The sequence below is a fragment of the Sarcophilus harrisii genome, chromosome 3 (assembly GCF_902635505.1).
Source record: "Sarcophilus harrisii chromosome 3, mSarHar1.11, whole genome shotgun sequence".
In the NCBI taxonomy this organism is placed as follows: domain Eukaryota; kingdom Metazoa; phylum Chordata; class Mammalia; order Dasyuromorphia; family Dasyuridae; genus Sarcophilus; species Sarcophilus harrisii.
This window is the reverse complement of record NC_045428.1, coordinates 601404027-601428759: the sequence shown is the minus strand read 5'-3', so window position 1 is coordinate 601428759 and position 24733 is coordinate 601404027. Positions and strand designations below refer to the sequence as shown.

Sequence of the window (24733 nt, the reverse complement as noted above, 5' to 3'; positions counted from 1 at the left end):
CGGGGGTGGGCAGCGGAGGGCCCATGCCCCTGATCCTCTGTCCCCGACTCCCACCATCCCCCTGACCCCCACTGTCCCCTTGACTCCTGCCGTTCCCTGACCCCCACCAACCCCCGCCATCCCCCTGACTCCCACCGACCCCCACCATCCCCCTGACTCTCGCCGTCCTGCCTCCCCCACAGGGCGCCTGACCATGCCCTTAACGCCTACCCACAGCATCCACCCACACCCAAACTTCCCTACCATCCCCTTGTCCCCCACCCAAACCCCCTTTGAACCCAACCCAAACCCCAAACCAACCGAAACAAACCCCACTAATTTCCCAAAAACACCTTTACATTCATAAACTTTTCCTCTCTCCAAAGACCCCTCCCCTACTAAACCTCCATCTATTTCCATCCCCTTCCCCAAACCCTCTAAATTGCCCTAGGAAAACCCCTAACCACAAAGCGAAAGTACCACTCCAAAACCCTCCCAAAACAACACCCCCGCCCCAACAAACCAGAAAAAGGAAACCCCTAGAATAAAACGAAACACTAAATTCCCCCAAATCACACCAAAACCCCAGGGCACCAAAACTCCCAAACCAAATCCCAGAAAGGGCGAGGAACCGAAACCCCAAACCCCTCGAAAAACAGGAAAACCCCTTTTCCCAGGCAAAACCCAAAATTAAAACCAACCCCCAAACCTCCAAAGTAAATTTAACTAAAAAACCCCCTAAAAACTTTGGTGGTGTCGAAAATTTCCCCCCTCACCCCTCCCCACCCTTTTAATTTCCTGTCCCAAAACAAGGGAAAACAGGCCTCCAAAAACCCACAACCAACCCCCCAAAACCGCCAAACCCAAACCTTTCTAGAAACAGGGTGGGCAAACCAAAACCCCCCCCCCCGCCTAAATTTCCAACCCTCCCCTCAGAACCTAAAAAATAGGCAAGAAGGCTTTGGAATCCCAGAAAACCCCGGGAGAAAGGGTAAATTTTTGGGGAATCCCCAAAAGAAAAAAATACTCCCAACCAAACCCCTTAAAAAAAAATGCCCCACCCAAACCCTGGGGGAGGAAAATCCCCTCAAACTCAACTCCATCTTACTGTGGGGAAATCTAAACTCCCCAAAAACCGGGGAAAATTTACCCACAAAAAAACACCAAAAAAACCCCCAAAAACTGGCAAAAATCCCTTCCCCCAAGAAAAACCCTAAGAAACAACCAAAAAACTTTTAAAACAAAAAAAAAAAACCCAACAAAATGGAAACCTCTGGGAAAAGCAACCTCAAACAAACCCACCCCCCTCCCTTCCAAGTGAAAAGCGTCCCTAGTCCCCTTAAACTTTCCCTTCCTTTCTCTTCCCCACCCCCCCCCGCTTCCACCTGCCCCCAAACTCCCCAAAAATCAAAATCCCAGTTTCCTCCCCAAAACCAGAAAACCTCAAACAGGGAAACATGACCCCAAAAATCTCCCAGAAACCCCCCAAAATCCCAAACCCTTAACTCCCTCCCCAAAACCCCGTGGAAAACCCCCTCCCCTCCTCCTCCTCCCCCCTCCAGGCGCTAGTAAACAGAAACCCCCATCCCCCTCCCCCGTTTTCTCTCCTCTCCCATCCATTTTTGCCAGCCCGTGCCTCTGCTCCCCTCTCCCCAGGAAGCTCCAAGCTGGCAGGCCAGCAAGGCCAGCGTCGGGCATCCGGGGATCCGAGGGGCCCCTGCGACTGGGCCGAGCCTGGGCTCGCTTGGCTGGAGCCCCAAAGATTCTGGTTCCCTGGAGGACCACCCTGACAAGGATCGGGGGTGAGTGGGGCCTGTGGGACACCAGGGGCCCCCAGGACGCAGCCGCGGGGCAGGGGATCCCTAACATCTTTCTCCGCCCAGGCCAGTACGGGGCAGGCACCGAGTCCTACTTCACCCTACTTCGCTTTCTGCTGGGTTTGAACATTCTGGGGGCCTTGTTCCAAGGAGCGCTGACCCTGCTGCCCCTCCTCCTGTTGGGGCCCATCCCGGGGCCACCCTCGCAGGGGGTTCATCAGCCCTGCGGCCCCTATGACCCGCTGCCCCAGGGCCTTGTGGATTATCCCACGCTCCTCATCAACCTGCTCTCTGGAGAGGTAAGGATCCGGTCCCAAGAGTCAGGCCCCGCCCCCTGGGCCCAAGACTCAGGCCCCGCCCCCTGAACCCAAGCGTCAGGCCCCGCCCCCTGAGCCCGAGTCAGTCCCTACCCCCTGGGCCCAAGACTCAGGCCCCGCCCCCTGAGCTTGAGTCAGTCCCTACCCCCTGGGCCCAAGACTCAGGCCCCGCCCCCTGGGCCTGAGTCAGCCCCCGCCCCCTGGGCCCAAGACTCAGGCCCCGCCCCCTGGGCCCGAGTCAGTCCCTACCCCCTGAACCCAAGCGTCAGGCCCCGCCCCTGGGCCTGGTGCCCCGCCCCCCTGGGCCCAAGGCGTCGGCCCCCGCCCCTGGGCCCAGTCGGTCCCTGCCCCTGGGCCCAAGACTCAGGCCCCGCCCCCTGAGCCTGAGTCAGTCCCTACCCCCTGGGCCCAAGACTCAGGCCCCGCCCCCTGGGCCTGAGTCAGCCCCCGCCCCCTGGGCCCAAGACTCAGGCCCCGCCCCCTGGGCCCCAGAGCTTTGGAGCACAAACCCAGCCTGCAGCCACTGGCACCGGCAGGAAGAAGCCTCCCAGGGCCCCCAGGGGCAGGTTGTCCACCCCTGCCTCCCCTCGGGTCCGCCCCGCTGCCCCGGATTTTGCCGCCTCCTGCCCGCCTGCCCCTTGTTTCCCTCACAGGGTCATCTAGAGTGGTCCCCCCTCTTTTACGGTTTCTACCCCGCCCAGCTGAGCGGCGGCACCTTCCGGCTGCCAGTCGCCTACTTGTTGTCCACTTTCGTCTCCGGGCTCCTCTGCCTCCTCCTGATCCTCCACAGGTAGGGGTTCCCGAGGCACCCGGACCCAGACCTTCCCCATCCCTGCCCGGGCCCTACCCTCCCCCCCTCCCCAAACCCCGGCCCCGCTGGCCGCACTGAGGCCCCGCCCCCCCCAGGTCGGTGTCCGGACTGAAGCAGACCCTGCTGAGCGAGTCTGGGGCCCTGACCAGCTACAGCCACCGCATCTTCTCCGCTTGGGACTTCGGGCTCCGGGGCGCGGGCCCGGTGGAGCTCCGCAGGCGCGCGCTGCGCTACGAGCTGCAGGTGCTTCCGGGCAGCAGGAGCAGGACCATGGACAGGGCGCCGAAGTCCTGACCGGCCTGGGGGCGGGGCTCAGAGCTTCGAGGGGAGGGAGCGGGCAGTGGGGGGGGGGAGGGGGGGAGCGGCTGCGGACCCGGCGGCCCGGGACTTGGGCTGGAGGTGCTGAGCTCGGGGGCACCTGAGCCGCAAGTGGGGGGAGGGGGGCTAGAAAGGTGAGGGCCGGCTGCAGCTTCCGGCCTCGGACTCCGAGGTCTGCGCGCTTTCTGCCACAGGTGGAGCTGGAGGAGGCCTCGGAGAGGAAGCGCGCCGAGGCCCGGACCCGGGCGCAGTGGGCCGGCCTGTGGGCGACCAGGATACTGCTCAACCTGCTGGTGCTCGCCATGCTGGGGGCGGCCTTTTACGGGATCTACTGGGCCGTGGACCCCAACAAGGTTTTGCAGGTGTGACCCAGGCGCTGAGGGGAGGGGCCAAGAATGGGGGCTGGGGCCGGGAGGCCTAGAGGGCAGGTCTGCTCCTCCGCCCCCTTCTCCCCCTCAGAACGTCCCTGTGGTCCTGGAGACGCCCGTCCTGAGGCTGCTGGTCGCCTATCTGCCGTCCATCTTTATATCTGCTGCTAACCTCCTCCTGCCTCCCGTCTTCGGCCTGATCACGGGCCTGGAGGGCTACCCCCGCAGTCGCCAGCTCCAGCTCCTGCTGCTCAGGTGATCCGGCGGAGGGAGCGACCCTGGGGCCGGGCCGGGCGCCGCCCACGCCCGCCCGGGGCTCCACGCTGCCTGCCTTCCCCGCCCCCAGGACCGTGTTTCTCCGCCTGGCCTCACTGGTAGTCCTGCTGGCGTCCCTCTGGAACGAGATCACCTGCGGGGGCAAGCCCGAGGCCGAGGCCTGTGCCACCTGCGGCTACAACTCCGCCGAGCGCCCGGTGACGGCAGGATCCCGGCAGAGGGGACGGGGCTGGGGGAGGCCCGGGGTCCTCGAGGGGTGGAGCCGGGCAGGACATCCGGAGCCTCAAGGGGGCAAGGACCGGGGATGCTGGGCCCCCGCGGGGGGGGGGGGGGGGGGGGGAACAAGGAGAAGGGGAGCGATGCCTTGGGTTTCACTTGACGGACCCTCAACCCCATCCCCAGTGTTGGGAAACCCGAGTGGGACAGGAGATGTACAAGCTCCTGCTGTTCGACCTGCTGACCGCCCTGGCCATCCCGCTGCTGGTCCAGTTCCCGCGCAAGTACGCCCAGCTCCACCGCCTCCTGCCCGGCCGGAAGCCCTGTCCATCCTCCCTCCCCTCTTCTGCCCAGTCCCCACACTCGGTTCCAGAAAGCACTGCACACGAGCCAGGCCGGGGCTGGCTGCCCGCTGGGTGTCCGGCCCTGGGACCGGCGAGACTGGGGGCTGATGGGAAAGCGCAGGCCTTGAGCCGGATTCTCCCCTCCTTCCTCCTCTAGACTCCTGGGCACTGTGTGCTGCGGCCGCCTGGGCCGGCTGCTGGGCACCATGGAGTTCCAGGTCCCGGAGGAGGTGCTGGGGCTCGTGTACGGGCAGACGCTGGTCTGGATAGGGGCCTTCTACTGCCCCCTCCTAGCGGGGCTCAACGCAATCAAATTCCTGATCATCTTCTACCTGAAGAGGGTGAGGGGCGCGGGCTGGCCGCGGGGGGGGGGGGAGGGGGAGGGGGCCCTGCCGGGTCTCCCCCGCCCGCCTCCGGGGCCCTGACCGCTCTCCCCCGCTGCAGTTCTCGCTCTTCTTCTTCTGTTCTCCGGCCTCCCGCACGTTCCGGGCGTCGGCCGCGAACTTCTTCTTCCCGCTGGTGCTGCTCCTGGGCTTGGCCATCTCGGCCGTCCCCGTGCTCTACGGCATCTTCGTGTGAGTGTCCAGGGCACCCTCCCGAGCCCGGTCTGAGTGACCAGGGCCAGAAGCAGAGCCACAGCTCCTCCCCCCTGGCCGAGAGGCGGGGACGGGGCGGGGACGCGCGCTCCCGGGGCCCGAGTCTGGGTCCCGTCCGTGCGCTCGCTCTGATTCCCGTTTCCAGGATCCCACCGTCCAAGCTGTGTGGCCCCTTCCGGGGCCAAGTGACCATCTGGGCGGCCGTGCCTCACGCCATCCAGGGCCTGCCCCGGACGGCCCGAGATTTCCTTTTCTTCCTGGGGACCCTAAGCTTCGCTGTCCCTCTGATGCTCGTGTCAAGGTGGGGCAGGGACTCCCGGGGGGAGGGGGCTCCAAAGGGAGCGGGTCTTCACGTCCTCGCTCTCCCCTAGCGTCCTGATGGTCTACACCCTGACTCTGGCCAGTTCCTACGGCCGCCAGGTCTCCAAGCTGAAGGGGCACATAAAGATGGTGAGGACGGGGCGGGGGCGGGGCGGGGCGGGGACCGGGACCGCTTCTCTGCTCATCCGCTCCTCTCTCCTCGTCCTCAGGAAAGCAAAAGTAAAGTACTCTTGGCCCAGAGGATTGTGGCGCTCAGCGGGGAGGAGCGGGACCTCTGATGCCGAGAAGCCACCGGAGCGGGCTCGGGGGTCGGCGGGGAGGGGAGGGACGCCGTCCAACTCTCGCCCGCCAGGAGTGGGAGGCACGGAGACTACAGGTCCCATGAGATCTCGCGGCAGAAGTGCCCTAGGGCATTCTGGGAGAATGAAAGCCTCCTGGCCAATCCGCCGGACAGTGGGGTGGGTTGTAAAGGTCGCCTGAAATCCAAGCCCCGAGTTCCCATCGGAAGCCCAGGCGTCGGAGTGCCAAGTCAAAACCCTCTTAATAAACGTGAGCTCGTCCCCTCGGCCTTTTTCTCCTTCTCTCGGCTCCACCCCTTGAGCTCCGCTCGATCGGGGAAAGATGATGGGGCAAGGCGGGATCTGGGCTAGCCAATCAACTGTCAGCATTCCACACGGGGCGGGGCCATCAGGAAAGAGACACGACTCTGCCCCATTTTTCTGGGACGCTAGGTCCCTTCGGCCAATCAGCGCCTGAGAGGGAGGCGAGGCGCGTCCTCAAGGTGGAGCGAATCACAGGGCAGACAGTTTCTACCAATGGAAAGAGGGAAGCACGGCTAAGAGGACGAGCCGGGGGCGGGGCCAATAACTCCGGAGGAAGTATCGACGCGCGGGACCATGAATATCCTCCCGAAGAAGAGCTGGCATGTTCGAAATAAGGACAACGTAGCCCGCGTACGGCAGGACGAAGCCCAGGCCCGGGATGAGCAGCGGGAGCGGGAACGACGGGCGCTGCTGGCCCAACAGGAGGTAGGGGCTCGGCGGCGATAGGGCGCAGGCGCCATCGAGGGGGGTAGCCGCCATTGCGCACGCGCGGGGAGATGGGGGCGGGGCGGGGCTTGCCTGGACCTGGGGCGGGGCGCTAAGAAGGAGGTCCCAAGCGCCGGGGGCTGAGCGCAGCGCGCCCTGCTGCGTGGGCCTCGCTCCCGGGTGCCCCCGAGGCCCCTGCCCCGGCGCCCCCCGCAGACCCCGCTGCAGCCCCCTTTCGTTTCCTTATTTGTGAGTCTCTTGCCGCGTGTGCCCCCGGCAAGGATCCTAACGAGCTCCTTCCCAGGCCCGCACCGACCTCCTCCGGAAACGCGCCCGAGCCAACGCCCCCGGGCCAAGCCCGCAAGCGGCCGGCGCGGGCGCCAGGCCCGTGGACCTGTTTCGGGAGCTGGTGGAAGAAGGCAAGGGCCAGACCCGTGGCAACAAGGAATACGAGGAAGAAAAGAGGCGGACCAAGGTGAGGGGGGGCAGGGCGGCTCTGCTTTGCTGCGGCAGCGGCCCCGGCAGCGGCCCCTGACCCCCCGTCTGCCCTCTGCTCCCAAAGGAACAACAGGAAAAGGCCCTGGGGATCCTGACCTACCTGGGCCAGAGCGCGGCCGAGGCCCAGACTCAGCCCCCCTGGTACCAGCTGCCCCCCGAGCCCAGGGGCAAGGACGGCCCGGTGCCCAACGAGAAAGCCAAGAGCCAGCTGGACCCGCTGCAGGAGCTCAAGAGGCAGCTGGGCAAGAAGAAGGGGGACAAAGGCGCTGGCGAAGGGGGCGCCCACCGCAAGGAGCCGGAGACGCCGCGCCTCCAGAGGTAAGGGGCAGGGCCTGCCAGGCACCCACCCCACCCTCGTGGCCCAGATGGGTAAGTGAAGTCGGCACCAGTGCTGGGCTGCTCAGAGCCTCCCCCCTTCCCTCTCCCCACACAGCTCCGGGAGAAGCTCCTTGGAGCAGCTGCGGGCCGAGCGTCTGAGGAGGGAGGCGGCCGAGCGGGCCCGGGCCGAGGCCCTGATGGCCACCCTGCGTGGAGAGCAGCCGCAGGAGGAGGAGGAGACCGACGAACGCAAGAGGCGCTACAACTCGCAGTTCCACCCCCAGCTGGCCCGGCCCCCGCGCCGCTAGGACCCAGCGCAGGACTGCGGACGTCATATAAAACTATTTATTCATAAATATCTTCAAAAATGAAAATAGGTTTACGAAAAACAAGTCCTTCCCCAGCTGGGGAGGGGTGGGGAAAGGAGAGTCCTTGGCCCCAAGTGCTGGGGGCAGGCAGGAAGGGGAGGGGGAGAGGGTCAGCGGGCAGGGGTCACTGCAGGTCCCGGTCCTCCAGGTAGCGGTACTCGAAGGTGAACCCCTCCTTCTTCCGCTGGCCCCACTTCTCGTAGTCAAAGTAGATGTAGGTGCCCTAGGAAGACAGACCAGGAAAGTCAGGGCCTCGGAGGGCCAGAGGGTGCCACGGGCCCTTCCGCGGTTGGGGGAGGGAGGACACCAGGGCCCTGGGGCAGGCCACGAAGTGAATGCTCTTAGCCCAGTGAGGGTGGAACTTCACCCTCCAAGCCCCATGTTCTCTAAGAGCCAGCCAGGCCCTTTGTCTGCAGGTAAGAGATGTGGGTAGAAGCCCCCCACCCAGCACCACCCTCGATTCTCAGTGGTGCCACAAAGGACGTGTCCTGGGAAATCCGGGAAGACGTGCAATGCCATCAAAGTGCCGGACCCGGGCTGCGGGTTTAGACAAAAACCAATTTAAATCTGGTTTTCTGGACTCTGCCAACCAATCCTTACACAGTCTGTTTACGTTTCTTTCCCCCAGACAATATCCACTTTTAAAAATTAAATTTAAATTTAAAAAAAAAAAAAAAAGTGTGTGGAGGAGATGGATAAGCTAACGTCCGCCCCAGGTCGGGAAGTAGCCGGCCGGATGCCAGTCGTCTGAGAGAGTCTGGAATAGAGGCCTTGGCATCGAAGAGCTTCCTCACAGGACCATCCTCACGGCCCCTCCCCCGCCGTAGGGCCCCTCCAGTGTTTGGAGAAGGAGGCTTCCCCTTTGCATCCAAGACCTTCTCAGAATCTTGCAGAAAATCCACAGGACAACAGAGGGAATCCATCTTGAAATCTGGCCAAGTCACCAGTCCCCGGGGTGCAGAGGCTGGGGGGCCTGGGGTCCCTCACCTGCTCAAACTCGTCTGTGATGGTCTTGGGCTCCTCGTGCCGCTGAAACCACATCATGTATTTGGTGTGAAATCGCCATGATTGCTTCTTGAGGGCCTTGGCAGCTAGGTACTGAGCCTTGGTGCCCTGGTGGGGGTTAAAGAGCAGGGGTTGAAGGACAGCTTGGTTCAGTCTTCCAAAGGGTGAGAATGGGCTCTGCCTGGGCCGGGACTCCCAAGGGGCAGCCCTTCCCCCGGCCCCCTACCTCCAGATAGTAGAAGATGAAAAACAGGGTCTCCGTGGAGAGGCGCTGATAGAATTCTACTGTGTCCGAATGGGGAGGTGGCATCTGATGGTGGTACAGCGGGGTCGGGCACGGGTTCCGAGGCAGGTACTGCCTGTGGAGGGTGAGGGAACGGTTGGTCAAGCCCCAAGCCTGTGCTGCCGCCACAGGGGGCTGGCCCTCTTCCCAAAGACACAAGTGGCCCCACAGAGACCAACCTATCCCCAAGGCCTTCTCTGTGGCCAGGATGCCCTGCCCTCCCATTGTCTCCTATCGCCCCCCCATGCCTTGTGCCCAGGGCATGCTGCCCCCCATTGGCTCCCTGCAGTTACCCCAGGCACTCACCTGATGCGCTCGGAGTCGGAAGGATGGGGCATGTGGTGCCAGGCAGCCTCCTCCATGGCCTGCTGGTAGAGCTGCTCCTTGGTGAGGGCCACGGGCCCCAGGGGGCAGACGCCCAGTGACAGGGGGATGTTGACCTCGGACAGCTGCAGGGGCGGCTGGGCTGAGGCCGGAGGGGCCGAACTGCTGCCCAGGAGCATGTCTGTGGGGGAAGGACAGGAGGCGTCTGGAGGAGAGCCCCCTGCAGGGACCCCCTCGTGGCCCGGCTCCCTGGCGCTCCCACTCACCACGCTCGGCCAGGTGCAGGGCAGGGACGGGGTCCTCGATGCCGGAGCTGATGGCCGCCCGCTCTGCCATGGACTTCAGGGAACTCAGGGGCTCAGGAGCCTGCGGGTAGAGGGAAGCACCATAGGCCAGAGCGTCGGGGAGCAGGGTACTTGGGGACCCAAGGCCCCCACGGTGTCCTCTCCATGCACTGCACCCCACCCTGGGGGCCAGCCAGGAGGCAGAAGAAGTTGCGGGATGGCGCTGCTAGGCTCTCACCTTGATCTCCGGGGCTGTGCTGAATTGGGGGGGGCCATTGAGCAGGGCCCCAGCTGCCTTGGGCTCACTGAAGCTGGGTGTTGGGGAGCTGGGGGGGTTCACGGGCAGGGGCACCAGAAGGCTGGGTCCTCCAGCACCACTCCCCGCACCCGCGCCCACGCCCCCTGCCCCTGCCGGCGCTGCCCCAGATGCCTCCTTCCTGGGTGTGGGAGAAACAACAATTCCGGGAAGTCAGGGCTCACTAGGGGAGGGGGATCTCCCCGCCTTGGGGACAAGACACTGGGACTCTTGGGAGGGTCCCCAAGGAAGGAGAGGAAGCCGGGGCCCTCGGGGACATTTTGGAACACCCCCAGAGCCAAACTCCCACAGGACCCATCTATCCCCGGCCCACTCCCCTTTCTGGGTTGTGTTTGGGGCAGGGGGAGCCCTGAGGCCCTTGACTCACGTGGCAGTGGGTGGCGGGTTGTGGGGGCCTGGGGGGGGCCCCAGAGCTTGGCTGCTCCCGCCGCTTCCACCCCCGCTCATGCTCAGGTCTGAAGAGTTATCGGCCACCACAGAGCTGTAGCCTGCAGGTGAGGAGGGAGTGTCACGAGGGAAAGCTTTCCCACCCCACTTCCCCCACCCGTTCCGCGTCTCCCCGACCCCCCCACTCACTGGTGGCCCCATTCTGTTTGCCGCTGCTCCCGCCGGGCTGAACGCTGGGTGGCCTGGGCTGGGCGGAGCCAGCACTCGGGGCAGGAGGGGCCACAGCCTGGGCGTATGGGGTGGGGGTGCTGGCATTGTGGCCCGGGGCGGGGTTGGCTTTGGGAGGCGCCACGGGAGCCCCGTTGCTGCCAGGCCCATTGCCCAGTGCAGGGGGCGCAGGGGCAGGGCCGGCCGGGTAGCTGGACGGCACAGCAGGGGACTGTGGGTGGTGGTTGCTGTGGACCGGCTTGGAACCGTTCTTGGCCGGAGACTGAGGGAGGAAGGAGAGAGACCGGTCAGGACGCGGAAGGGCCGGGGCGGTAGGGTTGGGACAAGGGGAGACAGGGGCCCACCTGGCTCACTTCGCTGTCGGTCGACCGTCCTCTCTTTTTGTCATCTTCAGAGTTTTCCTAGGGTTCAGAAGATAGGATCGGGGGCCAGAAGAGACTGGCTCCCAGAACCCACCCACTCAAGGACCTCTCAAGGACGAGCCGGGGTCCTGGGACCTCACAGAGCTCTCCTGGTCGTCCTGGGGGCTCGAGGTCAGAGGGGCTTCCAGATCCCCGTCCGCTCTGGGGGTTCAGCTCACCGTAGTGCAGTTGGCTGGGCTGGGTGGGATGGGGGAGCTGGAGGTGGTGGAGGTGGGCGTGCTGCTGGACTGATTAAAGATCTCATCCTCCATGTGGCTGTGGGTCGGGGGAGAAGTGGCGACCAGCGCCTGTGCTGTGGTGGAAAAGAACGTGGCCAGGCTCCCGAGCCCCCGCCTCGGACCCAGGCCCCCCGAGCCCGACTTGCGCATCCCCCGGCTCCTTACGAATGTCCTCGAGATCAAGGTCGTCGTAGAGGAACTCATTCTCCTCAAAGTCAGGGTCCTGTGAGGAGTCCACATAATATTCCACATCGTCCTTGATCTTCCGAATCGAGTCCACCAGGATGGAGTCATTGTCCAGCATGCGCAGAATGGTTTCCAACATGCGCACGTGGTAGCGGTGTTTCTCGATGTGCCGTTTCAAGCCCTCGATCCGATCCTGCTTCTGTGGGCAGCGTGGGAAAGGCAACTCAAAACCCCAAGCCCCCCAGGTGTAGGGCCGAGAGACCCCAGAAGCCAGACTCCACAGGCCCCCAAGACCCCGGGAACCAGGCTGCCTAGGGCCGACAGATGTCGGTGTCCTGCTGTCCGGACCCTCCGACATCGCCCAACCAGAATTACTTGCAGGGCGGGAGCACAGCACGACACAGCACGGCCAAAGGGAAGGGAGCAGAGGGAGCAGCCCCACCACCCCCGTCACACACACAGGCTCCCTGCCCCAGAGACAACCCCCGTCTCCTAGAACCCAGGCCCCAACCCCCCAAACCTAAAGCTTCCAGGTTTACAGCAGCCAGACCGTAGCCAGCCAGGCCGCTGGCACACCAGCATCCAAGGCCCGGCACCCAGAGACCCAGGGACAGGAACACCCAGGATCCCAGCTTCTAGTCTAGCTCGGACCTACAGATATCACCCCCCCAAGTCCCCTGCCCTCCCCCCCCAACCCCTAATAGCCTCTGCGGGTGGTGACTCATTTGTCAAGGCTCTAATTTATTCTGCTCTTTTAACTTTTGCATCCCAGCCGCTCCTTCCCACAGGCCTTTGCGTCCCAACCTCTCACTCCCATAGGCCCTGGTGTCCAAGCCTCCAGGCCGCCAGCTCTCAGACCCCCCAAGTCAGCCGATGGGCACCCGTTACCTGCCCCTCTACAGCAAACGCTGTCCTAGGGTCGGGGAATGCCAAGGGCACAGGGTCCAGGCAGACCCATGCACCCCGACTACCAGCGTCCAGGGCCCTTAGCCTTCACAACATCAGGGAGGCCTCATCCGCTGAGGACCAAGACTAACGGTTGCGACCTCCAAGGGCCCTAGAACCTTGGCTCGACGCAAGCTTGTGGGTGCCAGTCCCCGGACTCCAGGGAGTGGGCCGCTAGTGCCTACAGAGCCCAGCTTCCGGAGCCCCAGCATTCCCAGACACCGGAGCCCTGAGACTCTGGAGCCCTGAAACAGCAGCATCTGGATGGCTGCGCCCTCCCCCCCAACAGGCTCGGGGCTCATGACCCCAGTTTCCAGGTCCCTAAAAAGCGGAGGTCCCAAGTGGAGGCCTTTACTCCCCAGGCCCTGGGACGCTCGCGGCCTGGGCCTCCAGATCCTGCCAGACACAAAGCTCCCAACTTCGATCCGGCCTACAGTCCCCAGCCCCCGGAGCCCGAGGTCCTGCAACCCCAGCAGGCGGCACAGCTGGGCCCCAAAGCAGGCCTGCGGCCCCTCCACTGTCCTGTAGGCCGCTAAGGCTGCCCCGGCATCCCCAGGAGGACCCGGAACGCTCCTTCTCCAGGCCCCTAGAGACGGCGCCCCCATCAGTGCCCCCCCCCCACTCACATCCTTATCCCCCTTCTTCTTGCGGGTCTGTACCGACAGCGACTCCACTTCGCTCTCAAACTGGTCCACCTGCATGTTGAGGGTGTCGATGGTGTTCTGGGCAGGGGAGGAAGCGAGGCAGCCGTGAGCCCCGGGCCGGCACCCGAGCCGTGGGCCTCCCCTGCCGGCCCGGGGCCCCCGCGCTCACCGTGAGCCACTGGCCGACCTCCTCCTTCTCCTTCTGGGCCGGGTCCACCTTCTGGGCCAGGCCGAGCCCCTCCTTGCTGTACGCTTTGGTCTTCGTTTCCCGTTCCACAACCTTGAACCGCTCCATTTGCTGCGGAGCGACAGAGAGGGGCGGGCTCTGGGGGCTGCGGGTCCCCAGGGTCAGGCCCCGCCCCGGCCGGTCTCCCGAGATCACCCTCCTCCTACCGTCTCGATGAGCTTGCGGTTGTCGATGAGCTGCCGTTTGTCTTTGATTTCGTTGGAAGCTACCCATGTCTTGATCTGGTCCCTCAGCCGCTGGAAGAGAGCGCGGGGAGGGGGTGAGGGCGGCGTAGAACGGGGTCGGGGCCGCTGGGGCCTGTGCCCCACGGGCTCGCCCTCGGCTAAGGGGCCCGGCTCAGCGGGCAGGGGCCGCGGAGAAGCAGGCGCGCCGCTGCCCCCGACCGACCCCCGGGCTCCTACCTGTAGCTTCTTAATCTCCTTCTTCAGGTCGGCCTCGTACTTCTCCTTCTGGTTGGCGTTGGCCGCGTTGTGGAGCTGACGGAGGAAGGAGACGGAGGGTTGGCGGGAGCCAGGCGGGGAGCGGGCGCCCCTGCCCCCGCCGCCTGCCGCCCCCCGGTCCCGGGCCCGCCCTCCCCCTCCCGGCCGCCCGCCCGGGCACCTTCTGCCAGATGTCCTCAAACTGCTCCACTCCCTCGGACACCTTCTTGAGGCAGCGGTCAATCTCGCCTGGGGAGTGAGGAGAGAGTCATGGGGCCGGCCGGTGTGGGGGAGGGGGGGCGGGGGAGGGGGAGCCGGTACCTTGCAATTTTCGCTTGTCTGCCATCTTTCCTGCCCTAGCGACACCTGCTCTTCATGCTCCCAGAGTCAGACACTGCAGAGGAGGGCAAGGGGGCGCGTCAGGGCAGCGGCTCCCCCGGAGAGCGGGGTCAGAGCTGCAGCCCCTCCCCACCAGCTAAGTGGGGCCGAGGAAGCACCCCCCCCCCAGGGAAATGACAGCGCCCCCCAGGGGAGGAGAAGGGTTATGGCAGCAGCATCCCACCTGGAGGGACCCGGGGCAGGGGACCCCCAGGGAGGGGCACAGGAACAAGCATAAGGCAGCGCCCCCCGGGGAGCGGGATCAGGAGGGCAGCGCCCAGGGCTGGTGAAAGGGCGAGGGGCTCTCAGGGGCAGCCTCCCCAGCCACAACCAGAGCTAGCACCAGGGATCCCTCCCCCTGCTGGGGCCCAGCAGGCAGCACCCAAGGAATCTGCCCTGGAAAGCGGGAGACGAGGCAGGTGGGGGCCCTGGGAGGCTGTGTGGGGCTGCAGCGGCTCTGCAGCGGGGGCACGGAGCTGGGGGGGGGTCTGCAGTGGAAACATGGAGCTGGGGAGGGGTCTGCAGCGGGGGCATGGAGCTGGGGCATGGAGCTGGGGAGGGGTCTGCAGTGGGAACACGGAGCTGGGGAGGGGTCTGCAGCGGGGGCTCCTGGGCCCCCTCCCCTTTGCGCCGGCTCCATCACAGAGGCAGGAGCCTCAGGGACGGAGCTTCTGGGGGTGTAACAGCCCGGGGAGGCTGACTCTGACGTCACGGCATGACCCTTCTGGGGGAGGGGTGGCCGGCTCTGCCCCAGGAGCGAGATGCTCCGGGAGGGCTCGAACCCCCGGCCGGCGGCTCCACGACAGGGGCACGGCTCCGGGGGTGGCGGAGGCTGGCGCTCCTTGGGGGCACGGCACCCCGAGGGGAGGGCCGGCTCGGAGGCCGGGACGTGCCCCCGCCGGGGGGCGACTGCCTGCCAGAGTCTCGCTCCGGCCCTTTCGGGGGGTCGCGACCCCCGGAGGGGAGGGGGGTGAAGGCCCTGCGGCAGGAGCGGGATGCTTTGGGGGACCCGGCTGAAACGGGCATACGGTCCCCCCAAAAGGCAGGACCCTCGGCCAGGGCAGGGCGGCGCTCTCACCACACGGGCCCGGCGGCTCCTGGCTCCTCGGCGGCTCCTCGGCGGCCTCGGGGACCGGGCCTGGGCCGGGGCCGGCCTCGGGCTCCCGGTGGCGGGCGGGCGGGCAGAGGGGGCGGCGCCTGGGAGGGCGCCTGTCGCGACAGGCCCGGGCGCTCTCGTGACAGCGGCGCAGGCCGGGCTCGGGCTCCCGGGGGGCCGGGGAGGGCTCCCGGGACTCTGGGGCCAGATGCGGCGGTTCCGCTCGCTCACTGCTCCGCGGAAGCGGCCCTGGCCGGCTCCAAGATGGCGGCGGCGGCGGCGGCGGCGGCAGCGGCGGCGGCCTCGTCTGCGCCCCCGGCCCGGCCCCGCCCCGCCCGCGCGCCCCGGCCGCGCCCGCCCATTGGCCGCGCCGCGCCGCTGCGCTCGGATTCCATTGGCCGCCCCGCTGGCAGCAGCCGCCGATTGGGCGACGTCGGCCCGCCCGCCTCCCACCCCTCCTTCAGACTCCCACCCCCTCCAGGCACAACACGCCGGCGCGAGGAGAGACGCGTCAGTCAGGCAGCCGTCGCGGCGCCATAGGCTGGCGTTGTTCCTCCCCGCCCCACCTTCGCCCTATTGGTCGGGGAGGCGGAGCCGGAGGCTGCAGCATCAGTCAGAGCCTGAGCCAAGATTCACGGGCTCTAGGTAGCGCCTACCCGCCTGCCATTGGTCCAGGAAGGAAGCCTAGGCAGGGCTTCATTGGTCCCAGCCATACCCCCCGTGGACAACAACACGACGGTGTGAGGCTCGACGTGTCCGTCAGACGGGAACGGCCTCGCCGTTGGCCAGCCCCCGCTCCCGCCCCGCCCCCAGCGGCCCGGGGGTGTTGCCAAGCTTGCGAGACCTCCGCAGGGCCGCGTTCGCCTCGTTCGCCCCGGTATGGGCCGAGCGGTTCTGCCTGAGCTCTCCCACCCCGCTTAGTGCAGTAGGCCGGGCCTCGCTCCGCAGCCCAGAGCCCCCGCGGCAGCAGCCACGGCTCAGCGTCCATTGGACGGGCAGAGGGACGGCCCCAGGCACACGATTTTCCTGCGCACCATTGGCTGGCGCAGCCGCCACTTATCCCAGAGCCACCAATGAAGGGGCGGGGCCACAAGCAGAGAGATCTGATTGGACCAACGGTCGAGAAGGGTCCTCTGCTACCCAGAGGGAAACTGAGGCTTAAGGGCCAGGATGCCATGATTTCCAGCCCCTTCAATAAACATTTTTATTTGGTTTTCCACTTTTTCTTTAAAAACTGCAAAAGAAAACTAAAAGGGGGGAGGGTAGTGGGCCTTGGGGAGGCTCCATCACGTGGACAGCACCCCACTCTTCTCCCCCTTGACCTTGAGGAACTCGGCCATGCTGGAAAAGTACTTCTGGTTGGCCTCAGCCACCTTCTTCTCGGCGGCTTGCGGGTTCACGATCTCCAGACCCTGGGGAGGGGGTGGGAGGGGCGCTGAAGGGTCTGGGGGGGCAGCCCCACCCCAAGGTGGCTCTCCTCTAGCCACCTCTAGGCCAACCCCTCCCGCCCAAGTCAAACACACACATACACACACAAGCCCTTCCCCAGGCCTCCCATCCCCTGCTGACCCCCCAGCTTGGTCACCCCAGGGGCCTGAGGCAGTACCTGCAAGGGCGTGAAGGCCACGCTGGACGCAGTCCCCGAGGACCGGTCGCGAATGGTGGACTTGCCCCCGTAGACCACACTTTGCTTCTGCAAGGTCCGCTGCAGGGTACAAGAGAGTAAGATGGAGCCCGGCTCCCCCTGGACACGGTCTGTTCCGGGGCCTCGTAGTCCCCGGGGGGCCTCGCAGTCCCCGGGGGGCCACAGTCCCAGTCCCTGCCCACCCCCCACCCCAGCACCTGGAGGGTCTTGGAGATCCGGGCCTTGGTGGCTTCGTTGACTTGGGTCTGGCGCACGCGGCCGCTGCCCGACTTGCCCAAGTGTCCCAGGCTGAAGCCCAAGTCCTCCTGGTAAGCGTCCTCCTCAATCTAGAGGGGCAGAAAGGCGCCATGAGAGCCCAGCCATCGTAGGAGGGGAAAGGCAGGGTCCCTGGGGGCCCCAGAAGGCCTCACCTCCCCAAAGCTCATGCGGTTGGCCTGTTTGCGGATCTCTGTGAGCCCCAGACGCTCCTTCATCTTCCGGTACCTGGGAAAGGGCAGAGGGAAGTAGGATGAAGAGAGGGAGCCCCAGAGGCAAGACCCTCCCAGGGCAGTGCCCGGGGTCCTCACCTGCGGCCACCACGCTTCTTCCTCTGTCCGTCCAGTGGAGCGGGCAGCGGCTTCACCTGCTTCACAGGGGGCGGCTCCTGCCACTTGTCAAATTTTCGCTCAATCTCATCCTTGAGGTCATAGCCCACCTGGGGGGAGGAGCACGAGGAGGTGCCACAGAGCCGGGAGGGGAATGGGCGCTCCCAGAGGGAGGGTTATTTGGGCACCCATAGGGGGCACCCACGGGCACACTCGCCAGTCTGAGCCTTCATTTCCCAAGGTGTAAAATGTCACCAGCAAACCCAACCTTCCAGGAGTTCCCAGCAGGTACAGGGCCTGCCCCCGGATCCCCCAAGCAAAGGAAGAGCGGCGGCAGCTCCTCCATGGCCTTCCTACCTTCCCCTCGGGGCTCTGTGAAACTTCCCTGGGCCAGGGTGCCAGCCCCAAGCCCCTTCAGGGGTCCTGTGGGGAGGGACACTTCAACGGTACCCCCCCACCCCTCCCGGCCCATCCTCTGCCCCGGGAGTGACGCCGGACCTCGGACTCGGCCCCCACATCTCACACGAGTGGGTGCCTTTGGCATCTCGGAAGATGGGCTCTGATACAGTGCTGGGCCCCAGGCTTGGGCAGAGCGAGCATCCGGGGCCCAGTGGGGCCGAGAGCCTGGCACCGGTGCCAGTGGACGGATGACCAGCTTTGGGGTGCCTTGGCCTCCCTGGGCAGTTGGGGACGTTGGGGAAGCGGGGCCAGCAGCCTTGATTCCCGGGGTGTGGGGACACCTCCGGCCGAGCCCCAAACGGACGGCGCTATCCCATCCCGTGTAGACACCGCCCCCTCCGCGCAAGGCACTGGGGCCGCAGCAGGGGTTCTCACCGGGGGTAGCGACTGCACGATGTCGCTGTGGTAGATGTACCCGTGCGGGGCACGGGTGGGGGGAAAGCCCGGAGGGGTCTTGCGCTGGGCCCCCAGCAGCATGATGTTGCAGGCCGGCATCTTGGAGAGGTTGGTCAGGCCGCCGGCCACGCCTGGGAGGGCCAGGAAGGGAGTCAGAGGCGGCCCCTCTCCTCAGCGACCCCTTTCTCCCCTCCCCCCGGGGCCCAGCCTCACCCATGATCTTGGCGGCCGGGCCCGATGGGGGGGGTTGGGCCGATGAAGACATCCGGCTCCAGACTCTGAATTGGGTCTTAGGCGTTCAACTCCAGGGCCATGTCACAGGCCTCCTCCAGGCGCTCCAGCTCCTCCTCCGACAGCTGCTGCCTGCGGGGCCGGGGCGTCAGGGGCGGGCCCTCCCAGGGCTCCGACGGGCAAAGCCCCCCTCCCAGCTCCAGCTGGACCAGATGAGCATAGGGCTCTCGCCAGCCAGGGGGCCGGAGGCTGCCCCTAAACCCTGTCTCTGGAGCGTGGGCATCCACCCCACGTCCTGACATCCCAGGCTCTCCAGAAGGGAAGCCAGCAGCGGAACAATCACCCCCACTTATGTTTAGAGAAACTGAGGCAGAGAGCGGGAGATGGCTTGGTGCCGGCCCCCCACGTACCCCTGCGTAGTCGAGGCCGTCACGCTGACCACCATGATGGTGGCGTTGGTCAGGATCTGCTGCAAGGTCTCATTGTTCTTACACTTGTCCAGGCTGTTTCCAAGTTCCTGTGAGGTAAAGGGGAGGACTCCAAGGGTCAGGGGCCGGGTCACTCTGCCTGAGCCAGCCCACAGGGTCCAAGCCCTGCTGGACCTTAAGGTCTCTCGGACAAAGAGCTTGGGAACAGCCCGCTCCAGCCTCAGCTCCTGCCTCCCTCGGACTGGGCACCCCTTAGGACAGACCTGTCTCCCCGCTTCCATCTCCCACAAGGCCACGTCCCCTCCTCCCTCCTGCCCTCCCACGTACCCCCACCCCACCCCCGGCCTGCTCACCTTGACAGTTCGGATATAATCCAAGGCATTTGGAACGAGGGACTCAAGTTCTGGGAAGCGCTTTGAGTATTTGTCCCGGATAAATTTGTGGATGATATCTTCAAAGAGGGGAGACGGCCATGGGTGGTCTCCTCGGGAGTCCTCTCCCCCCTCCCGCTGCTCCTCCCCGCCTTCCCTCCCTTCTTCCCTCACTCACTCACTCAGCTCATTCTCAATCTCCACCGTCAGGTTGTTGGCGTCCACGATCACCCGGTACTCGGGGGCGGCCTCCACCGGCCCGGTCACTGTCCAGAGAGCGCAGGTCAGCCGGCACCCCGCTGTCTCCCCCCACCCCCCCAGGGCAGAGGAGAATCCTCAGGAAACAAAGTGGGCAGCTCATGGGAGCTGACGAAGAGGCCCCCGCCACACGCCCCCCAGAAAGCCCGGAGTCTCCGAGCCGGGAAACGAGCAGGCCGGAACGCCGTCCCGTTTTTCAGAGTGGTGCGGGGCCTTGGCTTGTCCCGGGGCTTTCTTTGTGGGTCTGTGGGTCTCCCCGCCCCCCGGGCCCAGGGCCCCCGTACCGGGGCCTTGGCCTGCTTGCTGACGTACTCTTCGATCTTCACCATGATCTCGGCAAACTGAGGAGAAGAAGGTCCCGGTCAGAGCCGCGGGCCCGGCCCCTCCCCAGGCCCCCTCAGGCCCCCAGGTCCCCGCTCACCATCTTGCTGTCCCACAGCTTGGCGATGCTCTTCACCGAGTCCCCCGACAGGTCCAGCTGCATCTCCTCCTGCACATCCTCGATGGGCGGCTCCTCCTCCTCCTCCCCAAAGCTCCCGCCCTCTTCCTCCTCGGCCGCCTCCTCCAGGTCGGCCAGGAGCTCGTCCGCCAGCGACATCCTGGGGCCTCGGACCAGAGAGGGAGCGCCCTAAGAGCCCCGCGGACACCTCGAGCACCCCCGGCTCTGTAAGGCTCCGGCGCGGCCGGGGGCGCTGGCAGGGAGCAGCGTCCGCAGGCACGGGGAGAGCGGCGGGCAGCCCGGCAGGGGGGGCCCGAGGGCAGCCTCTTGGCCACGGGGACAGAAGGGACTCGCCCAAGGCACACGGGAGGGGGCAGAGCTAGAGCTCGGGGCCAGTCCAACCCTGCAGCCCAGAGGCGGAGCAGGAAGGAAGACAGCGGGTCAGGGAGGCCCGGCCTCGGGCAACGAGGGGGGGGCACGCGGAGGGCCGGACAAAGGGGGCCGGGGGGCGCTGGGGGGGGAAGACACGGCGTGGGCAGGGGGCGGGCCCGGAGGGGACAAGGGGGAGCACCGGTGGCCAAGCCAGGGGAGGGCACCCGAGCGGGCTGGGGCGGCCGGGGCAAAGGCATCGGGCGCCCACACTCCTAACCCTCCCTTCCGCCTCAGCCTTCCCCTCCGGCCCCATCCCCTGGACCCTCCTCCCGGGCCTTGCCCCTCCGCCCCCCCACTCTGCCCTCCTGGAGGAGGGACGCCCTTCCGCCTTGCCCTGTTCCTCCAGGACGTGGCCCCAAGGGCCCCATGGGGCCCAACCCCCCTCCCCCTAAACCTTTCTCTCCTCTCTACACCTCCCCCAGCCCCCATCCCTTGCCTGGGGCCCACTCTTTCCGAGAATGGGACCCCCCCATCCCCAGGGAAACCCCCCCTCCAGGGCCCCCTCACCTCCCCCCGGGGCACCCCCCCCTAAACCCCCTCCCCTCCCCACCCTCCCCCAACCCCAGGATCCCATCCCCCCGGGCGGCCCCCCCTCCGCCACCCCGGGGCACCCCCTCAGGGACACCCCAGTCCCCCGCCCCTCCCCCTCTCGGGCCCCCGGGTCCTCCCCGTGGGCCCCCCCCCCAACCCCCATCCCTCCCCCCCCCCTCAAGGACCCCGGGTCACCATCCCCCGGAACCCCTCCCCCACCTCTCCCGGGACGCCCCCGGGGTCCCTGCCCTGGGCGGCCCCCTCCTCAGGGGCCACATCCAACCCCAGCAAACCACCCCCCCTCCAACCCCCCAAATCCCCTGCCCGGGCTGGCCCGGGAACCCCCTCACTCCCCCCCCGGCCAAAACCCTTCCCCGGCCGGTCCCCACCCCCTTCCTCCACCTCCTGCAGGCCCCCTTCCCTCCTCCCTCCCCCCCCTTCCCCGGCCCCTCCCCCCTGAAAAGGCAGGGAGGGGAAACCTCCCCTCCCCCTCCCCCCCAAACCCCCCCGGGGCCCTCATCCCCCAAACCTTCCAAACTGCAAACCTCCCCCCTCCCCTCCCCACCCCCAAACCCCCCAAAACCTTTCCCCCCTCAAAATCCCTCCCGCTTCCCAAAACACCCCTCCAACCCAATGGGCCCCCCGGAACTACTACCCTCCCTCCTCCTCCCACCGGTCGAAACTCGGGGAAAAACCTCCCAAAGTACTCCGGGCTCCCCCTCCTCCCCATCTCCAACCCTCAAAGGGGCGGAAAGGGCCCCCTAACACACCAGCCTTGGGCTCCCAGGCAAAAAAATCCGCCCGGCCAGCTCCCAAACTAAATGGGTCCCCCGGGGAAACCCGGGGCCCCCCCTCTGCCCCAGGAAGTAAACCCAGGGGATCGCCCAACCCCCCGGCCCCCCCCCCTCTCCCCCCGGGGGAATTCCCCTCGGACCGGGGCCAACGGGGCCCGGGGGAAACTTCCCCTAAAAGCCGGGACCAGGCCCGGGCCCCCCCCCCTGGTTTTCCCCCCGCCCACTTCGGGGCCGGGTCCGTTAAAACGCCCCCCCACAAACATCTCTGGCAAAAAATCCCGGGACCAAAAAGGGAAAACCCCCAAAACTCCCCCAAGGAAAAACCCCCGGGAAAAAACATCCCAGGGTATGGGGCCCCACCCCCCCCCCCACGCCCGGGCCCTTTCCCAAATTCTCCCCCCCTCCCCGCTCCTCCTCTTCCCCTCCTATCCGGGAAACAGGTTTTCCCCCCTGGGGCCCCTCCCACGGGAAAAACCCCCGGGCCCCCCCCCTACCCCCCATACCACCTCCCCTCCAAAACAACAGTCAAAAAATTCCCTCCCAATTGGCCCCCGGAAATCCCACTTCCCCGTCTCCACAGGGCTTTCCCAGGCCAACCCAGGACCAAGAAGGGCCCACCCCCTACCCCCTCCCCTCAAAGGTAAACTCCAACACTTCACCGGTCAAAAAACTAACTGAAAGGGCAGGGGAAAAATAAACCGGGCCCCCCAAAAGGGGCCTCCCTTCCAAACCACCTCCCCGGGACGCCAACCGTGGGGCGCAACGGTTTCCCAAACTTCTCCCGCTCCCCCATCCGGGGACATTCCCCCCACCCCAAACCTCCTCCCCACCCCCTTTCCCCGCCTCCCCCTTCCCCTCTGGCCGCTTTCCTTCCCCTTCCCAACTCAAGGTCCTTTCCCCCCTCCCCGTCCTCATCCATTAACACCGCCTCATCGTCACGCTACCCAGGCTCCCCTAAAACACCTTTCAACAATACTTCATGGGGGACAAAAACCAAATCCATCCTAAACCAACCTAATGGGGCTTAAACCCCGGGGACGTGGGGAAATTAGGGAACTCTACTTCCCATCTTCGAAAACAAACCCTTACAACGGGAAACAAACTTTAAAAACTTTAAAAAACAAACTACAATCCCACCTCCGCAAAGGGGTAAATAAAACGAAAAACTTTTTTCCCCTAAAAAGGGCAGAAGAAAGGGCAAAACCAGCCACCTTCCCCCCTCAGGTTTCTTCGGGTCCCTGGGCTCTAAGGAATCTACGGAAAAACCCATTCACTATAATCCTAGGGAAACCACCCCGGGTGGGGCCTCTTCCTAAAATAAACACCCCTTCCCCACCCACCGTAAAACGCCAAAACCCCATCCCCCCAAAATCAAAAACCACCAAAAAAAATTCCCCTCCCCTGGCCCCAAAACCCAAATCCCCAAAAACCCCAATAAAAAAACGCCCAGAATGCCAAGAATACTACTAACCCGGGGAACCCCCCCCAAAACCAGAATGGGGCACCAAACTCCCAACCTCCCTTTTCCTCCCCCTCAATCAAAAAAACGCCCCCAAAACTCACCCCAAAAATGCCCAAACAAACCTTCCCCCCAATTTCCGCCCCCCCCAAACATCACCCCCAAAACTTTCCTCCCCTCCCACCCCCCCCCGCAAAACTCCAAAACAAAACAACAATAAAAGGGAGCAGAGGGCTTCCAATCTTAAACCACGGGCGAAAAACCTTCCGAGATCTAAAATGTCTCATCTTCCATTATCTCGAACAAACAAGTAAAGAAAAAACCTCCTCCTTCCCTCCCCCCCCATCCAAACCATTTTGAGAAACTACTCCCAGGGGTAATTTAAAGTCCCTGGAAATCATCTTAAGTCCCAGTATAGGGGCTTAAAACAGGGGAGGATCAAACCCGGGAAAGGGATAAGTCTGGGGCCCCAGGAACTCAAAACAAAACACACCCGCCCCCCCCTCAAACTTCCCTTCCAGCAAGGGGGGATCCACCACCCGGTTGCAGGGAAACTACACAAAAACCTCATACACCCTTCTCCTCCAGGGGAGAGGTCTCCTCCCTTTCTCTTCTAGAAGGAGGAGGGGCAAACTCCAACTCCCTATACAAAACTCTAGGGAGGGGACTGGGGTCCTCCACCCCCCCACCACACACCCCCTCCCTTTCTGACCTTGCACCTCCCCAGGCCCCGGACCAACCACCCCATATGAAGGACCGACCAACACCTCCTTCCCAAACGTCCTTCAAACCTCCCATTCTGGCAAAAGACAAACCTTTTAAACCCAAACCGCGTCCCGACCCCCGACCCCTCCATTCGTCATCTTGACCCGAACCACCTCACGGGGGTGGCCCCAAGCCCCTCTCCCCGCGCGCGCCGGACGTCTCCTGCGCAGCCCGGCGACCTCGGGCCCCACCTGCCCGGAGCTGTGCGCGCCGCCCGCAGCCCACCCCCATCCCCAGCCCGAACCCTTCCCGGCCGCTGACGCCCGCACTCACTGCCCGCCATGTTAGCTATTTTGCCCTCACTACCGGGGCAGCTGGGATTTGTGTCCGCGGGGCCAAGGCGCATGCGTGCTTGTCCCGCCGACTCCCCTTCTGCAATGCGCATGTGCGCACCAGATGCGCGCTCGGCCCACTTCTCTCCGGGGCAGGTCCAACGAGCGCATGCGCCCCTGGGGTCCGCGTTCCTGGGACGCGGGCTAGTGGAGGAGGCGCGTGTGCGCATGCGTCCGAAGTTCCCCGGCGCTCAGTTCCTCTTCTGCAGTGACTCCCAGCCATTTGGCGCCGGCGGAGCTCTCCTCTGGCGCTCCGCGGCGCAGGGTGAGGGCGGAGAGTCCGCGGGACCCGCCCACCTCGCGGGGAGGCTCCGAAGCGGGACGTGGATGCGGGGAGGTCTCGGAGGCCCGACAGGCCGCCCCTTCCCACATCGCTCCGGCCCGGAAAGTTGGAAAAGCGGCTCGCGTCGTCATTCCCATTTACTGAGTCAGAAACTGAGGCCCGGGCAGGAAGAAGAGACAGCGGGCAGTGCCCGCACCGGGGAGGCGCAAAACCCGCGGGAGCGTCCTGATTGCGGCCCTCTAGCGACCCCTACGGGGGGGGGGGCCTCCGAGCTCCTGGGGAAAATGAATGGGAGGGAGCAGCGGAGTGAAGAGCTGGCGGGACTCCGCCAGGGGGCGTCCGAGCAGCTTCGCCCCCGGAGAACCGGGA

The 24733-nt window shown here is 65.4% G+C and overlaps 4 protein-coding genes across 4 annotated transcripts; 2 read left to right on the top strand and 2 right to left on the bottom strand.

The window, feature by feature from the left end:
* Positions 1 to 23: 23 nt before the first annotated feature.
* TMC4 (transmembrane channel like 4) lies at positions 24 to 5923 on the top strand. Its single transcript, XM_031961772.1, has 14 exons — positions 24 to 39; positions 1542 to 1781; positions 1863 to 2095; positions 2767 to 2903; positions 3020 to 3167; positions 3437 to 3604; positions 3702 to 3865; positions 3957 to 4083; positions 4289 to 4386; positions 4604 to 4787; positions 4891 to 5021; positions 5188 to 5343; positions 5414 to 5492; positions 5573 to 5923. Exons 1-14 carry the CDS (start codon positions 24 to 26, stop codon positions 5639 to 5641), a joined length of 1950 nt encoding a protein of 649 aa, XP_031817632.1. The 3' UTR covers positions 5642 to 5923.
* A 69-nt stretch (positions 5924 to 5992) lies between these two features.
* On the top strand, positions 5993 to 7537 carry LENG1 (leukocyte receptor cluster member 1). The gene is made up of 4 exons (XM_031963464.1): positions 5993 to 6391; positions 6696 to 6866; positions 6954 to 7207; positions 7323 to 7537. Exons 1-4 carry the CDS (start codon positions 6260 to 6262, stop codon positions 7513 to 7515), a joined length of 750 nt encoding a protein of 249 aa, XP_031819324.1. The 5' UTR covers positions 5993 to 6259; the 3' UTR covers positions 7516 to 7537.
* Positions 7538 to 7563: 26 nt separating this feature from the next.
* CNOT3 (CCR4-NOT transcription complex subunit 3) lies at positions 7564 to 15273 on the bottom strand. The gene is made up of 18 exons (XM_031963463.1): positions 14940 to 15273; positions 13805 to 13877; positions 13665 to 13732; positions 13466 to 13540; positions 13211 to 13300; positions 12987 to 13115; positions 12800 to 12895; positions 11208 to 11427; positions 10983 to 11116; positions 10747 to 10803; positions 10364 to 10664; positions 10155 to 10275; positions 9710 to 9908; positions 9454 to 9553; positions 9170 to 9368; positions 8807 to 8939; positions 8563 to 8688; positions 7564 to 7798 (listed from the first exon to the last, which is right to left on the bottom strand). The coding sequence occupies exons 2-18, from the start codon at positions 13827 to 13829 to the stop codon at positions 7700 to 7702; spliced, it is 2172 nt and encodes a 723-aa protein (XP_031819323.1). The 5' UTR covers positions 13830 to 13877; positions 14940 to 15273; the 3' UTR covers positions 7564 to 7699.
* An 885-nt stretch (positions 15274 to 16158) lies between these two features.
* Positions 16159 to 20231, bottom strand: PRPF31 (pre-mRNA processing factor 31). The gene is given in 14 exon segments (XM_031963462.1): positions 16159 to 16369; positions 16564 to 16662; positions 16800 to 16928; positions 17013 to 17085; positions 17169 to 17296; positions 17544 to 17558; positions 17946 to 18172; positions 18255 to 18333; positions 18335 to 18404; positions 18683 to 18789; positions 19054 to 19151; positions 19254 to 19343; positions 19616 to 19670; positions 19751 to 20231. Coding segments are annotated over 14 exon segments (1473 nt in total). The 5' UTR covers positions 19928 to 20231; the 3' UTR covers positions 16159 to 16243.
* Between the last annotated feature and the right edge of the window lie 4502 nt (positions 20232 to 24733).

Excerpts from the sequence above, each read along its gene's own strand:
- TMC4 (XM_031961772.1), top strand. Across the intron at positions 3,168-3,436 it reads CGCTGCGCTACGAGCTGCAG|GTGGAGCTGGAGGAGGCCTC; the intron begins GTGCTTCCGGGC and ends TTTCTGCCACAG. Across the intron at positions 5,493-5,572 it reads TGAAGGGGCACATAAAGATG|GAAAGCAAAAGTAAAGTACT; the intron begins GTGAGGACGGGG and ends CCTCGTCCTCAG.
- CNOT3 (XM_031963463.1), bottom strand. The coding sequence starts at position 13,829 with ATGGCAGACAAGCGAAAATTGCAAG. Across the intron at positions 9,369-9,453 it reads CCTGCACCTGGCCGAGCGTG|ACATGCTCCTGGGCAGCAGT; the intron begins GTGAGTGGGAGC and ends CTTCCCCCACAG. Across the intron at positions 8,940-9,169 it reads TCCGACTCCGAGCGCATCAG|GCAGTACCTGCCTCGGAACC; the intron begins GTGAGTGCCTGG and ends CACCCTCCACAG.
- LENG1 (XM_031963464.1), top strand. The coding sequence starts at position 6,260 with ATGAATATCCTCCCGAAGAAGAGCTGGCATGTTCGAAATAAGGACAAC. Across the intron at positions 6,867-6,953 it reads AAGAAAAGAGGCGGACCAAG|GAACAACAGGAAAAGGCCCT; the intron begins GTGAGGGGGGGC and ends CTGCTCCCAAAG. Across the intron at positions 7,208-7,322 it reads GAGACGCCGCGCCTCCAGAG|CTCCGGGAGAAGCTCCTTGG; the intron begins GTAAGGGGCAGG and ends CTCCCCACACAG.